Source organism: Megascapheus bottae, chromosome 18, assembly GCF_031878675.1.
Source record: "Megascapheus bottae isolate mThoBot1 chromosome 18, mThoBot2.hap1, whole genome shotgun sequence".
In the NCBI taxonomy this organism is placed as follows: domain Eukaryota; kingdom Metazoa; phylum Chordata; class Mammalia; order Rodentia; family Geomyidae; genus Megascapheus; species Megascapheus bottae.
This window is the reverse complement of record NC_143526.1, coordinates 14,141,837-14,156,092: the sequence shown is the minus strand read 5'-3', so window position 1 is coordinate 14,156,092 and position 14,256 is coordinate 14,141,837. Positions and strand designations below refer to the sequence as shown.

General features: G+C 41.3%; 1 protein-coding gene across 3 annotated transcripts in view; it reads left to right on the top strand.

Moving 5' to 3' along the window:
• Positions 1-14,256, top strand: part of Cfap61 (cilia and flagella associated protein 61) — a 242,416-nt gene that overhangs the window by 193,201 nt on the left and 34,959 nt on the right. For all 3 annotated transcript variants that reach the window (XM_090351924.1, XM_090351925.1, XM_090351926.1), the window contains 3 exons: positions 1,373-1,700; positions 2,832-2,923; positions 8,028-8,233. In XM_090351924.1, the coding sequence (XP_090208050.1) occupies positions 1,373-1,700; positions 2,832-2,923; positions 8,028-8,233 (626 nt within the window). The remainder of the gene's footprint in view (positions 1-1,372; positions 1,701-2,831; positions 2,924-8,027; positions 8,234-14,256) is intronic.

Here is a 14,256-nt window from a genome sequence, read left to right as displayed (position 1 = left end):
ATTGAAGATAAGAGTCTCAGGTTTTGTTCCTGGGCTGGCTTTGAACCTTGATCCTCAGATCTTAGCCTTGTGTGTAGCTAGATTTACAGGTGTGAGCCACCACTCCCGGCCAAAATGCATTTTTCTATACAGGGAAAAGCAGAAGTGAGAAAGTAAGAAAGTGTGTAGAAAGAGAAAAATATTGAGAGCCAGAGACTCAGGAGATATAGTTTCTACTTGTTGCATATGCCACTGCCTTTTTTTTTTTTTTGGCAGTCCTGAGGCTTGAACTCAGAGCCTGAGCACTGAACTTGGGCTCTACCTTTTGAGCCACAGCACCACTTCCAGCTTTTTCTATGTATGTGGTTCCGAGGAATCGAACCTGGGTCTTTGTGCATGCTAGGCAAGCACTCTACCACTAGGCCAAATTCCCGGCCCTGCCACTGCCTTCTGTACCAGGATTGGAAGCAGTAAGACAGGGACAGATTTGGAAGAAAGGGAAGTCTGTGGCTCATCCTCTCTAAGGCATCTTTCAGGGACAGGATTGCTGGGTTTAAAAAAAGAAATCGAGAAATGAGGCAATCTGAAGATTCAAAACTGAATGAGGTAACTGCAAGAAGAAACTTGGAAAGACTTAAGTATCAGACATATGAAAAAGAAATTAGAAGGAAGCTAAGCTCGGGCTATTAGAAATGTAGAAGATTAGAAGTGAGGGACAGGCCTCAGATACATGTTTCTTACAGGGAAAGAATATTTACTTCTGTGGTAGATATTCCATTGGTCAACATCCTCCTTCCACCATATATCTAAACTGAGTGCTTACATAACTGTGACACTAAGTGATCTTGTTTTTTTGTTGGTTGTGAGGCTTGAACTTAGGGCCTGGGTACTGTTTCTGGCTGAGTGCTTTTGCTCAAGGCTAGTATTCTCCCAGTTGAGCCACAGTTCCATTTTCAGTTTAGGAATGGTTAATTGGAGATTAGAGTCTTAGAGGGACTTATCTGCCCAAGCCAGCTTTGAACCATGATGCTCAGATCTCAGCTTCCTGAGTAGCTAGGATTATAGATGTGAACTTCTGGTGCCAGGCTTGTTTTTTATACCAAAAATATTCATGCTCGCTCACTCGCGCTCTCTCTCTCTCTCTCTCTCTCTCTCTCTCTCTCTCTCTCTCTCTCTCTCTCTCTCTCTCTCTCCTCACTTCTTCTTGCTCTTTCCATCTCTTAGTCCCTCATTCTGTCTCTTTTACATGTGTGCACACACACACACACACACACACACACGCCCATTATAACACACTTTTGGTAGATGATTTTGCGCTCCAAATAATAAAAATACCCTAGAATGTGACATCAAGACTAATAACTGAGTTATGATGTGATTGTTCGCACTGTAGATATTCCTCAGCTTCTATGAGAAGAATGTGGACTATGACACATTTAAAGCCTTCAATGACGCATGTCTAGTGTATGATGGCCGGCTAGTGATTGACACCAGCTTCCACACCAATGACATAGCCATTCGGGCCGCTGGATCCCTCACCAAATTCTCTAACAGATACTACGCCAGTGACTGGAGTCACAGCAACTTTAGTTCCAAAGAAATTGGATTCCAGCTGGCGGCAGCTATGCTCAATCTCTTTGACCCAACTCTTGAACCTGTGACTGAGCCACCAGCTGATCTAGACCGGCTCATCCCCATGTACAAAGGCGCCAAGATCCAAGGTATGTGACCAGTCCTCCTTCCTTCCTTTGATGAAACTACAGATGAGCAACTTTCAGTGTTTGCCTTAGACTTGGTGAAGAGATATCTGCCTCTCAGTGGGTTGCCATGAAGATAAAGGAGGGGTCCACCTCATTTTGGAGTATTTCGTATGAACCTGATATTATACTTTATGGCATTTTGTATTTTAAACATTTATTATAACACCCCCTAATACCAATCCCCATTTTACAAACTAGGAAATGATAGATAACTTGCTGAGAGCTGCTGAGAGTAATCCAAAATGATGGCTTCCCCCAAACTTGCATTCTTCCCCATAAGTCTGGATATCTGGAAACCTTTCCAGACAGCTCTGATCTTAGCCTGCTTCTCAGATAAGCCCAACCACTTATACTTCAAGAATCCACTTTTACACCCCCCCCCCAAGACTTGTTGATTCCTAAGGAGATGATTTCAGTTGATGTTTGAATGTCATGGTGAGAGATACCTTTAGGCTAGTATCTTTGAGTTGAGTGCAGTGGTTCATAGCTATAATGTTAGCTACTCAGGAGGCAGAAATCGGAAGGCTGGCTGGCAGGTCTAAGATAGTTGGAGAGGGAGTTGGGGAGAAGAAGCAGGAGAAAATGGGGAGGTAACACTTTCAAAAAGAAATTTACTCATTACCTCACTTACGTAACTGCACCCACTCTGTACATTACCTTTGCAAAAAAAAATTAAAGACATTCCAGGGAAAAATAATCTAGGTATATTTGTCTTGTGCCAGTAGGAACATGGTCTAGGCTAGTCTCAGACATAAATATGAGAAGACTGTATCTCAAAAATAACCACAAGCAAAATGGGCTGGGATATGGTTCTAGTGGAAGAGAGTCTGCCTAACACACATGCAGCCCTGATTTCAAACCCAATGCTGACAAAATAAGAGAAAAGGAAAACAGGAAACATACACATTTATAAACTTGTAGCCTCACTTCCAAGAAGTTCATGAACCAGCCTTAAAATTGTATAGAGTCCTATGATAGCTGTAAATTCTAATCTAGTAGCTGAACATTAACCTAAGTAGGCATTTCTTTCAGCTCAGTTCCCTACCTCGTTAACAATTCACTTCATGCACCCAACTTTGCCATTTCCTCTAGGAGGCATTCTTCCTGGATCTTACTATTATCTGCATATTGCCAAACCTGCCATTCCAACTGCTGTGGAGGTACAGATGGCACAGCCTGATTTTGTAAGTATTGTTTCTGAATTTCATTTTACTTTGGAATATAACACCTCATTTTATGGGAAGCTGAAATTCTTTACTCAAAGTCTGTGTGTAATATATTGGTCCCCATATCAAAATCAACCCATTGTGCTAGCCTGTGCCTTTTTAGGTGGCACCTGATCACGTTTGGTTCACATGCCATGCAGTTGTGTGGTATCTCCCCAGCAATGGGGCAATGATGGCCTATGGCCTGAAGAGAATTGTGGCAATGAGTGTGTGATTCTAAGGTAAGTTAGGAGTGCTACAGTAGCTCCCAACTTCGCTGCTTCTGCATCATCTGCTGCCATGTTACTTTCCTAGATTAATTAGGATAACTCACACAGAGCATGCTCCCCAGCATTTTATCCCTACTTGGGTTATCCATTTAACCTGGGCTCTATATCTCAGAACAGTATTAGAGTGATCTGGACAGCTTATGATTCCAAGTATGCATGTTCTTCTTGGCAAGTAGGCAGCTTGTATGCCTTGCGTGGCCCAGCCTTGTAAGTCACACGGTATCTCTCCTGTGCTTCTTGTGGACCAGTCACAACCCACAGGAAGGGAGGGAGGGGGGAAAGAGAAACAGAATGAAAGGAAGAGACTCAGGGAAGGAAGAAGAGAGGAAGGCGCGATAGAAAGGAGGAAGAGGAGAGAAAGGACATTATCTCAGTGGGAAGAGAATCAAGGTCATATTGCAAAAGAATATGTGTAATAGACGTTCACCTTAGGAAAAATACAATCTTCCACTACAGAGTCTGGGCATTAGATAAACAGATCATGTTAGATTAAGAACTTGAGGTGAACACGTGTAAGAGCTAGAGAACATCTCAGAATGAACCAGATTCTTCAGGGTCACTGCATGATTTCCTACATATAAAGTGTCTGAACGAAGTAAGAGGAAAAGCCAAAGGAGGTTTTAGATAATAAGGATTATAATGAGAATACAACTTGAATAGATTCTTTGGCTAGTGTTATAACTATATGTGAACAGGACCCCTGACTTTAATTAACCATTTTGCCAGGTGGGCCTCCTTTTTAATTAGGACAGAAGATCTAAACAGATTTTTTTTCTATTTTATCATCCAAGAATAAAAATGTAGGATGGCTCCATGACAATCTTTAAGAGTTAAAATTAATTTAAGTAGAATGGTTGCCAAAGTGGTTCAGTGTCACCTAAATATAGCCAGCTGATCAAGAGTGGAGCCCATTGAACAGTATTTCAATGAGAACTTGAACATGTTCTTACAATAAATGTAGTACACGTTAATATTATTAGACTTTTATGGCCCTCAGAAATTAGAATATTTAAGAAAAAACACTTGAGTAAGCTCTATGAGTAATAATCTGACTAAAGAAGAAAGGGGAACCCAAGTCGTTTACATAATAAACTAATTTACAGATTCCAGTCCACATGCTTTGTTGGCTTATGTGCCATGAAATAAGTAAGTTTGTCACAACAAATTCTGCCTTGGATACTATTGAATTTAAAATTATGTTTTTGTCATGAGAGCTGAGAACTTGATTTCTTGAATAGCAAGTCTGATTAATCCTGTGTCTTCTGTTTGGCATGAATTCCTGAGCTGTTTCCCAAACTTGGTCAGAAATCATACAGAAACTTAAAAGAATAATTGTATTGTTGGGAAGAATAGAAAAATCACACTAGAACCAGTTATTTCAGTAAAACCTTCAATTCAAGATCCAAGTCTCTCAGGGATTCATTGACATACTAAAAGACATATTCCTAACCAGTTAGAAAGTATATAAAATAATCATAATTACCCAGAATATCTCAAGCGGTTGCAAGGCTGGGAGGTGCCTAAAGTCATCATTTAGTAGGAATGACAGAGAGTTCTGGATTCTAATAGTTTTCCTGAGCTGTCAGCAATCACCAGCACTACCATTGGTTATTTTTGTCTCAGACACCACTCTATATGGGAATTGTCTTTCACAATGCACATTATTTTGATGCATGCCAAGTTTCCAGAATGATCATTCTGGAAACAACAATACAAACACAGTTCCAAATCTCATTAAAGAGGACACAAGTTGCCTTCCAGGATAAAGATCAGTAATCAGCAAAACCTTCTCTCTGTAGTGGCTCCTCGCTGAACAGATTATTCAGTTATAGCTGTGAGTCACTATATGCTTAGATTTATGCTGAAAGAAATAGAGAAAACCTGGAGATTGTAGTTCAGTCTAAACAGTAAAACCAAAAACAAAATACAAAAGAAGACCTTGGGTCAGGAGCATGGCCTAGTGATAGAGTGCTTGCCTAGCATGCATGAAGACTTGGGTTGGATTCCTTGGTACCACATACACAGAAAAGGCCAGAAGTGGTGCTGTGGCTCAAGTGGTAGAGTGCTAGCCTTGAGAAAGCACAAGGACAGTGCTCAGGCCCTAAGTTTAAGCCCTAGGACTGGCAAAAAATACAACAGACCCATAGAAACAAATCACAATCCTCATGGGAACGGGTCTACATGGATGCTTAGTATACAAACATTCTCTTATCCAGCCAGTGATCCACCAGGACTTCATCACATCACCACCTTTAAGGAACCATAATTCCCACTTTAGGCATTTAACCTTGGCCACAAACATGGAGCCCAAAGCAGCCATCCTACACACACACACACACACACACACACACACACACACACACACACACACACACATCAAATCCTGGGAAGCTAAAAGTGGAAATAATTCAGTAAAATCCTTTGCAAAGGAATCTCAAGCAAGGGCCTCTTTGTTGTCTGGCCTCCCTTTTCTTAATCACGTACCATAAAGAAACATTAAGGAAGAGAAAGAAAAAGAAGAGGAGGAGGAGGAGGAGGGGGGGGGGAGTGGGAAACAGGAAAGGAAGGAGGAGAAAGCTAAAATGCTGGGTTTGCTTTTTCTATTCTTCAATGAGCCTTGGCAAAACCTGGCATCTGACTCGAGGCCAGAGCTGTTGGGGACTTGTCCTGTACCCCAACAACTCCACTACTACACTAAGGAAACCCTGCTACCACCACCTTGAAACTCAATACCTACAGTTTTTCATCTTTTTCCTCCATGTCATCCCTTAACTCCCATCAGGACTTCTACCTGATGAGTTGGAAAACTAAAATGGTTGGTACCAAACTCACTTGGCCTAGAAAGCTTTGTGTTTCATCTAAGAAATCGATGTGGGGTTCATCTTCCTCATAATCGTCTATATTTCTGTGTATTTTCCAGCTCTGAAATGATATTTAGTAATCTGGGCCATCTCAGTAAAGTAACTGGAGGTTGTTCTGTGATGTCATGGGCCCCTGGTCCTGGTGGGTGAGACATTACTTAGTCAAGACTTGAGGGAGCACACTGAATGAAAAAGCAGAGGGGACTTCCAAGAATAGAGAGATTTACATGGCAGGAGCAGAGGGTGAGAATTTGGTAAGAGAAGCAAACCCTGCCACCAGAGGCTTGGGTCTGGCCTATTCCGAATTCTTCTATGGACTAGCGCCGCTTTCCTAACAACAAACTCCTGCTAAACCTGTCCTTTCTCCCTGCCTTCTCTCTGCCTTCCACCTTCCTTGCTCACTCTGATTTCTGTTCCTGTTCTCTTTCCATTTACCTCTTCAGAAAGTCTGGCTGCCCACCATAGTATGGCCAAAGCATTTGAAAATAACTTTTTAAAGTCATTAGAGGTGGTAGTCATTATTTAACATTAGAAACTATAGATATTCAAATAACAGAAAAAGAAACAACAAAAATTATCCAGTCTTACAACCTCAAAAAATGACTACTAATGCTTTTTTAAATGTTGCTAACCCCAAACCAGAATGATGCTGTTTCTTGTTGTGAATTGTTTTGCTGATATACTATTTTGCCAGTTTACTGTGGACATAGTGCCTTGTATTAGATTGGACCACTGGCCTCTCCCTTGAGGCATCATCCCCCAAACTGTTTCCAGAGCTCTATTTGTTCTCTTCTTCACTCCTAAATTCCTATTCTCTTAATTCATATGTGGGATTTAGTACAGAATTTCATTGTCTAACACACATCCTGGTGTATCTTTCCTTGTATCTCCAGAGTCCTTCTTGAGACTCTGCCATGTGGTACCCAAACACTTACCAGTTGCCTCAATTAATCTGAAAACTTAAGTGATGTGTCCTTATTTAGACAAAAAAAAATCCCTGATGACATGCAGAAGTAAGTACATGTGATCAGAACCATTTAACTTGCCTTGATTTCTAAATGTCACATTCAGTTAGAAATCTTAAGGCTGTATGCACTCAGGAGAGTTTCATTGGCTATACTAAATTCAGAATCTACAAAGGGAAAGTGCATCCATCACTAACAAAACCCATGTTTGCTGTGGCTGCTTGAGCCAGTGGGGAATCCATCTCCAGTGAGCAGCTTGATAGTCACCAGGGCTGAAATAGAGAAAGGAGCCACGACACGGAATTAAAGTACACCTCTCCTTCTCATCTGGGCTCTCATGTTAATTTTAGTCAGCTTCCAAAAGACAAAGTGCCTCAGGTCCACCCCTTGACCAATTTACACACTTATTAGTCACCTGCACAGCAGGTGTGTCTACTTGCCCAGGACTCCAGCCTTTCTGAGACCCAACCTTTGCAAAGAGGGGATCTCGCCTCACCCAGCCAGCAAGGATTCACCTGCTGTTTTCTTTTGTGTCTTTAAGTATTCTTTAAAGCAACTGAAAATTCCTTGTGATCACTTTGACTGGGATGTTTTGTTTCGTTTTTCTCTAAGTAGCACTATGAAAAACTAAGTCAATCTGACAGTCCTTTCAACACCACACAGAAAAGAAAGAACTGTTTGCTTACTATCAGTGTGAGATATTGATTAATAGAAGATGACTTGTACCTTGGCACTTTATTTAGAAACACAGCAATGCAGTCATGGTTTAAAATATCTGGAGTATTTAGTCATGAAGTCTGCATCTGGAATGCCTGACATATGGTAATCTTCCTTTGAGTGTAGTCTATATATATGACTGTTATTTGTAAAAATGACAAGATATGGCCAGTTACATTCAAAAAGTCACTCTAATAAAGTTCCCAAGATGAGAAATGTTTTTCTAATCTGTCTCTTGCTTTGTACCTAGGGTTCAGAACTAATAACAGGCGATGCAAAAGAAGGGACCTACTTCCGTATTCACATTAACAAGTACAAAATAATAGAGACCATCACATGTCTTTCTAAGACACCTTTTCCTGTCTCTAACTACATCCGCTTGTTTGGCCAGCATGAGCAAACCCTCAATAATATGTGTGATCGTTATGATGACAAATTGATTTCAGATTTCTACAGGTAAGTTCTACATTTTATTTGATGGTGGGGAAATGGGTCTCCTAAATGAGGTCTCCTAAATGAGCAAAATAAGAATCTCTGGGAGAAGCTGCAGTGGCCCAGATTTTGTTCTAATATAATCAAAAAGATCTGACCACCAACACTGGCTGGAGACTGAAAGGGTTACATGGAGAAATGCAGCTATGCACAGCCTTCATGCCATAGAAGGCTGAGATGACATGATATGTCCCTTTCCACATGGGACTGTTAAAAGCAGTGGTCAGAACATCACAGGAGGATTGGAGATCCAGATACTGAAGAATCTAGTCAGAATTCTATACCACCACACAGGCAGTTTGTGATCCCACCCTCCCCGTGTTCCCCCCTTCCGGCCCCCCACACCCCCGGAATATGTGTGAGCAGAGGTAAGTGACTTTAGCCGAGATTCTGGAAAGATTTTTAGCATTGGGTAACTCTTATCTTTTAAAAACTTCAATAATGGGCCAGGAGTTTGGCCTAGTGGTAAGAGTACTTGCCTAGCATGCACAAAGAACTGGGTTTGATTCCTCAGTTACCACATACATAGAAAAAGCCAGAAATGGTGCTGTGGCTCAAGTGGTAGAACTCTAGCCTTGAGAAAACCCAAAGACAGTGCTCAGGCCCTGAGTTCAAGCCCTAGGACTGGGAAAAAAATACTTCACTAGTGTTGATTTATTTAAATCTTGTTTCATGATTTTCAGTAAAGGTTTTATTATTTTCTCCATGGATAGTTCGCACAATTTTTGTTTGATAGGATCCAAAGGTGTTTTACTTTCTATTGCAGCCATAAATGTCATTAGCAGTTGCTGCTAGTGTATAGAAATGGCTTAGTTTGCAGTATGACCTATGTCCTACAAATTTGCTGAACTCCTTCATTGAGTCTTCTAGATTTTCCACATAGAGCAAATTCTATCATGTGTAAGGGCAGTTCTGTTTCTCTTTTTCATTCTTTGTGATTTCTATTTCTTTTTCTTGTCCTACTGCACAGACTAGAATTTGTAGAGCAGGAGTAGTGAGGGATGCACCTTTGCCTCATTCTTTACCTTAAAGAGAATGTGTGGAGTATTAAGTGCAGTGTGATTGCCTTTTATGGTATTATAGAAAATTCCACTGATACCCATTTTTGTTTCAGTGCATGGAAATGTACACTTGGAAATTGAATTGGGTGTCTCATGCATATTAATAAGCACATGTTCTGCTTAGCATTGTTATTATGAATTGATTTGGGATTTATGTTTTTCCAGAGGGAATACCTGACTTCTGAAATTGTTTTTGCTTTCAAACATAAACTAACTTTGATAAAATGACATAGGCTTTCCTTCCTCAAACCATTGTTGATTTGAAGTTAATTTAATCGTTAATGTTAATTTTTTAAACCAGACATTTAAATTTTTAAATTTTTTAACTTTTTAAAATTAAATCTTAATTTTAAAATATTTGGGTTGGGAGTTTGGCCTAGTGGTAGAGTGCTTGCCTAGCATGCACAAAGACCTGGGTTCAAGTCCTTGGTACCACATACACAGAAAAAGCCAGAGGTGGTGCTATGACTCAAGTGGTAGAGCTGTAGCTTTGAGAATGCCCAAGAATAGTGTTCAGGCCCTGAGTTCATGCCCCAGGACTCACAAAAAATTCAAATTTTTAAAATTCAGGACAGGTGCTATCGACTCACACCTGTAATCTTTGCTCCTGAGGAGGCTGAGATCTGAGAATTGTAATTGGAAGGCAGGCTGAGACTCCTAGCTTTAGTTAAACACCAAAAATCTGGAAGTGGGGCAGTGATTCAAGTGATAGAACACCTTGAGAAAAACAACTCAGGGACAGTACCCAAAACCTGAGTTCAAGCCCAAGCACCAGCACAAAAAGAAGAAAAAAAAATCCATCACTCTTCACTCCTTATTTTCTACCTACGATTTTATTCCTGCTGTCAGTCTTACCTAAAGCATTTTAGTTCTAGATCAGTTGTCTGCTAAAAACGAAATTCTACTTGATGGGCTATGATATGCTAAGAATCTTCTCTAGACAGAAAATGTTTTCACATTTGACCAAATTCCACACTCTGGTAGATTTTTTTTCCCCTTTGAAAAGATGAGTTTGAAACGTTAGCATTAGTGAGCTTGAGACCACCAGTCGGGGCGCAGCTGTTAACTGATGAAAGCAATAATTTCACAAGTTAATTTGATTTGTTGAGAGTGAACATTCGAAATGGCCAAACAAGACAGGACAGCCCTGGATAGCAAGAGATGTCGATTGACATCTGTCAGAAAGAAATACAGAGCAGGAAGCCATCACTGGTCATTTGTCAGTGGGCTGCTGAGGGTGCCACCGTGCCTTGGCAGGTGCACCCATACATGTGTTCATGGACACATGCAGCTGCGGTCACATTCTTCTCAAGTGCCACAAAATGCTGCCAGGCCTCAGTGCTGATTCTTGGCCCAGCACCCCACCCGCCCTGTCTGTCAGTCAGACTACAGAGGTTTTTTTTTTCCAAGTCCAATGAATGGCCCAGCTGATTCTGGCTGTGATACGATTACTGATTGTTTTCCTGACCTTGGCAGCTCTGGTAGCATCACAACTTCAAATTCAGGCACATTTCCTTTGTGCACCTCCATCCACCACTGGGAGCCCCTTTTCCATGCTAGGAGGAGCTGATCATTAACCAGCCAGTTGTTTTTTTTCTTTTTCTTTTTTTTTTTTTCTGCAAGTCAGCCATGATTTCAGTATCTGTTCCTCTCCTGATTCAGAAAGGCCCTCTGGATCTTTTTTCTCCATTCACCAGATCTATTCTCTCCCCTCAAAAGCATAAGCAGTGCAGGTTCTGGCTGTGCCAATGTGGATCAGACATCACGGTGGCAGTTGAGGCCTCATGAGCAATGACTTATTTGCAGCCATATGGGGACTAGTGGTGGCAAGCGAGCCACCGTGGGGCACAGACAGCTGCCGTAGGAGTGCAGTAATACTGAGAGATGGCAGCCCAAGCTGGCTCTGAGTCTGTCTATATTTTGTGCTTTATTTTCACCTTGGAGTGCCAGTACAAACCACTGGCAGTGAAGGGGAGGAAGCTAATTCACTCCTGGGGTGTGTGTGTGTGTGTGTGTGTGTGTGTGTGTGTGTGTGTGTGTGTGTGTGTGTGTGTGTGTGTGTAAGACAGAGACAGAGAGATGAATTAATCAATTTGCTGATTTAATACTAATCCATTTCTTTTTATTGTTCACATTTTTATTTTTATTTTTAATTTTTATCTTTAAGTAGTTGAAAAGATTTGACATTCAACAAAATAGTATATGGAAATAAATGAATCTTAATCAATGTCACCCCTTTCATCATTCTCCCCAATACTTCCCAACCCCATTCCTTCCCTCAATCTTCTTAATTTGATCGAATATTGAATTTTATAACTGCTCTTCCCCCTCCTTCCTCTCTTTAATCCATTTGCCATACCATTCCTCTCTAAGTAGCCAGCATTTGAAATCACACAATACACGTATTACTAAAAATCTACCTCTTCCCAATCTTCCTCTTAGAGCATTCCTATTGTACAGGTCTCGTGTGCACGTGTGTACACTCCCTCCCCCACGTCCCACCCAGCCTTGCATCCACCTGCCTGCTAAGTACTTTGACATGTTTACCTTGAACAGAATCTTCCTCCCTGCTGTGACTGTCCCTCCAGGACATGAGAGGTAACAGGAACTTGGAGAGTGCAAGAAGCTGGGAAATGGCTCTGTGGGTGGAGGGAGAGAGACCAGGCCAGGCAGCCTCGTGAGATGCTGTCTCTTAGGGACTTTAACAAAGCATGTTCCACATTTTCTCTTTCTTACCTCATCTTTTTTTTACCTCCACTTATCGATGACCCTACAAAAGAAAGGTCTTGCCTACTGACTCTCCCCTCCTTAGCCTTAATTAACAGTCTGTAGCATCCTTTGTCCTCACAGCATGAATAGGTCTTGCCCTAGCTTCATTGTTCAAGCCCATCAGATACTCAGATACCTTGATTAAATCACCTCTTTTCACATCTTAACATCTCAGCTCTCAAAGCCACCCCCAACTGCCCTCTTCTCCTGTGAACACTGCCATCTCCTCCACACTTTGCTGAACACTCGACAGCCTATTTTTAGTGGGTAAGTGCTTCTGTGCACAATATTCTAAATGGGATCTGAGTAGGCCCTTTAAAAGGCTGCCATTACCTGTTTGAACTGTGAGGCTCCAGAAGTTGTTTCCTCAAGAAAGCCACCTTGTGCTGACTCTGTGTTCAGGGATGCAGAGGAGGAGGGGGCTGCTGGTCTGTACGGTCCTCCATTTATTAGACTCCAACTGGAATGGCTCACTCATGACTCATTTTTTCTGCTCCTCTCTGCACAATTGCCTTGTGCAGTTAACTGCACACTAGATTCCTGGTGCCCATTTCCCAGACTTTGCAAAATCTTGAAATATGGCTGTCTACTCTGCCTTCTGAATCTCTTTGGAAGTACCTAAAAAGTGTTGGATGGCAGTTCTCCCCATATGTTCTTACCTCTGTACTATCATGTCGAGTGAGAATGTTTCCCAAAGGCTCAAGTGTTCCCAGAGTGGCACAATTAGGAAAGGATGGAACCTTTAGGAGGTGGAGCCTGATGGGAAGTCTTTAGGTCATTGAGGCATGCCTCCAAAGGGAACAGTGGAACCTCAGCCCCTTCTCCTTCCTCTGCTTTTTTCCTGACCGTGAAGTGAACAGGTTCTGCTGCACCAAACACTCCCCATCAGCATCCCCACCAGAGGCTGTATAACATGATTATCTCAGGTATTTTGTTACAGCAATAGAAGGCCAACTAACAGAATTCCAGAATCTTCTCTGTGAGCCACTTGCTGTGTCACTGGCCCAAATATAGTGCTTCTTTAATAATTCGAATGAGAAAATGTTTTAAAACTCATTAGACATAGCTACTGGTAATTATCTGTGTGGAGATTCACATGATATTTAATAGATTTGTTTGCAGTTCTGCTCTAAGATAAAAAAAAATTTACTAGGGTAGGGGTCATTATAATGAAGGGAGAAATCCAGTGCTTTCTTTAAAGTAACAGCACATGTACTAAGATTCAAGGTAATGTGCCTTCCAAGGCCCTTACAAAGGAATAGACCAAATGTTTCTATATAGCCAGACTTGAAGATGATTTTATTTCAAACCACTGGCTGCACAAAGCAACCTAAAGCTACTGAAAATCATTTAAAACTTAAAACTATAAACTTTTATATTATAAAGCATGTCTAAAATCAAATATTGGCTCTATCATATAATTTTAAAAATTGCTTTGGAAAATAGTTTCTATTACAAATACTTATGCCTGAACTGTCCAGTATGATAGGTAATTGTGACATGTGACTATTCACATTTTAAGTTCAGGTCTGGAGGATGTATCTCAGTGAGACAGCACTTGTCGGCTATACACGAGGTCCTGGGTTCCATGTCCAGCACCTAGTTAATTCAGCTGAAATATTAGTTCTTCAGTCACTGAACCATGTTTCACATGCTCATTCAACAGCCACATATTGCTAATATTATCATGTAATAGACTTCTCTGAACTAGTTGCATTCATAAAATTCACAGTGTGGGTGTACCTTCTATCAACAGATATTTCCCATAATGCTAATCGCCAGCCCCATTTGGCTCTCAGTCTCTCATGTGCCAATGTTGGAGCTAACAGATGGGGGTACTCAGTGATAAGCCAGTGGGTAGATGGATTTCTTTCTCTCTCTAACTGCTTTTGTAGATTCAGTCAGAAAACAAATTGCCAAAGGAATCCATATGGGGAAGGGAAAGGGATGTGGGAGAAGGGAGTCTCTGGGGTGTTTGATCTCTGTAGGTGGATACAAAGGCACTTGGCCTTTCTGGCTGAAATAGAGATTCCATTTCATCTGTTTTATGCTTATTTAGAGTCCAGCTGGCCAAACCCCAAGCAACAACCGACCACTTCTTCACCAGAGTTACATGAAAATGTCTTGATTGAGAATACCCTATCCTATTGTTAGATT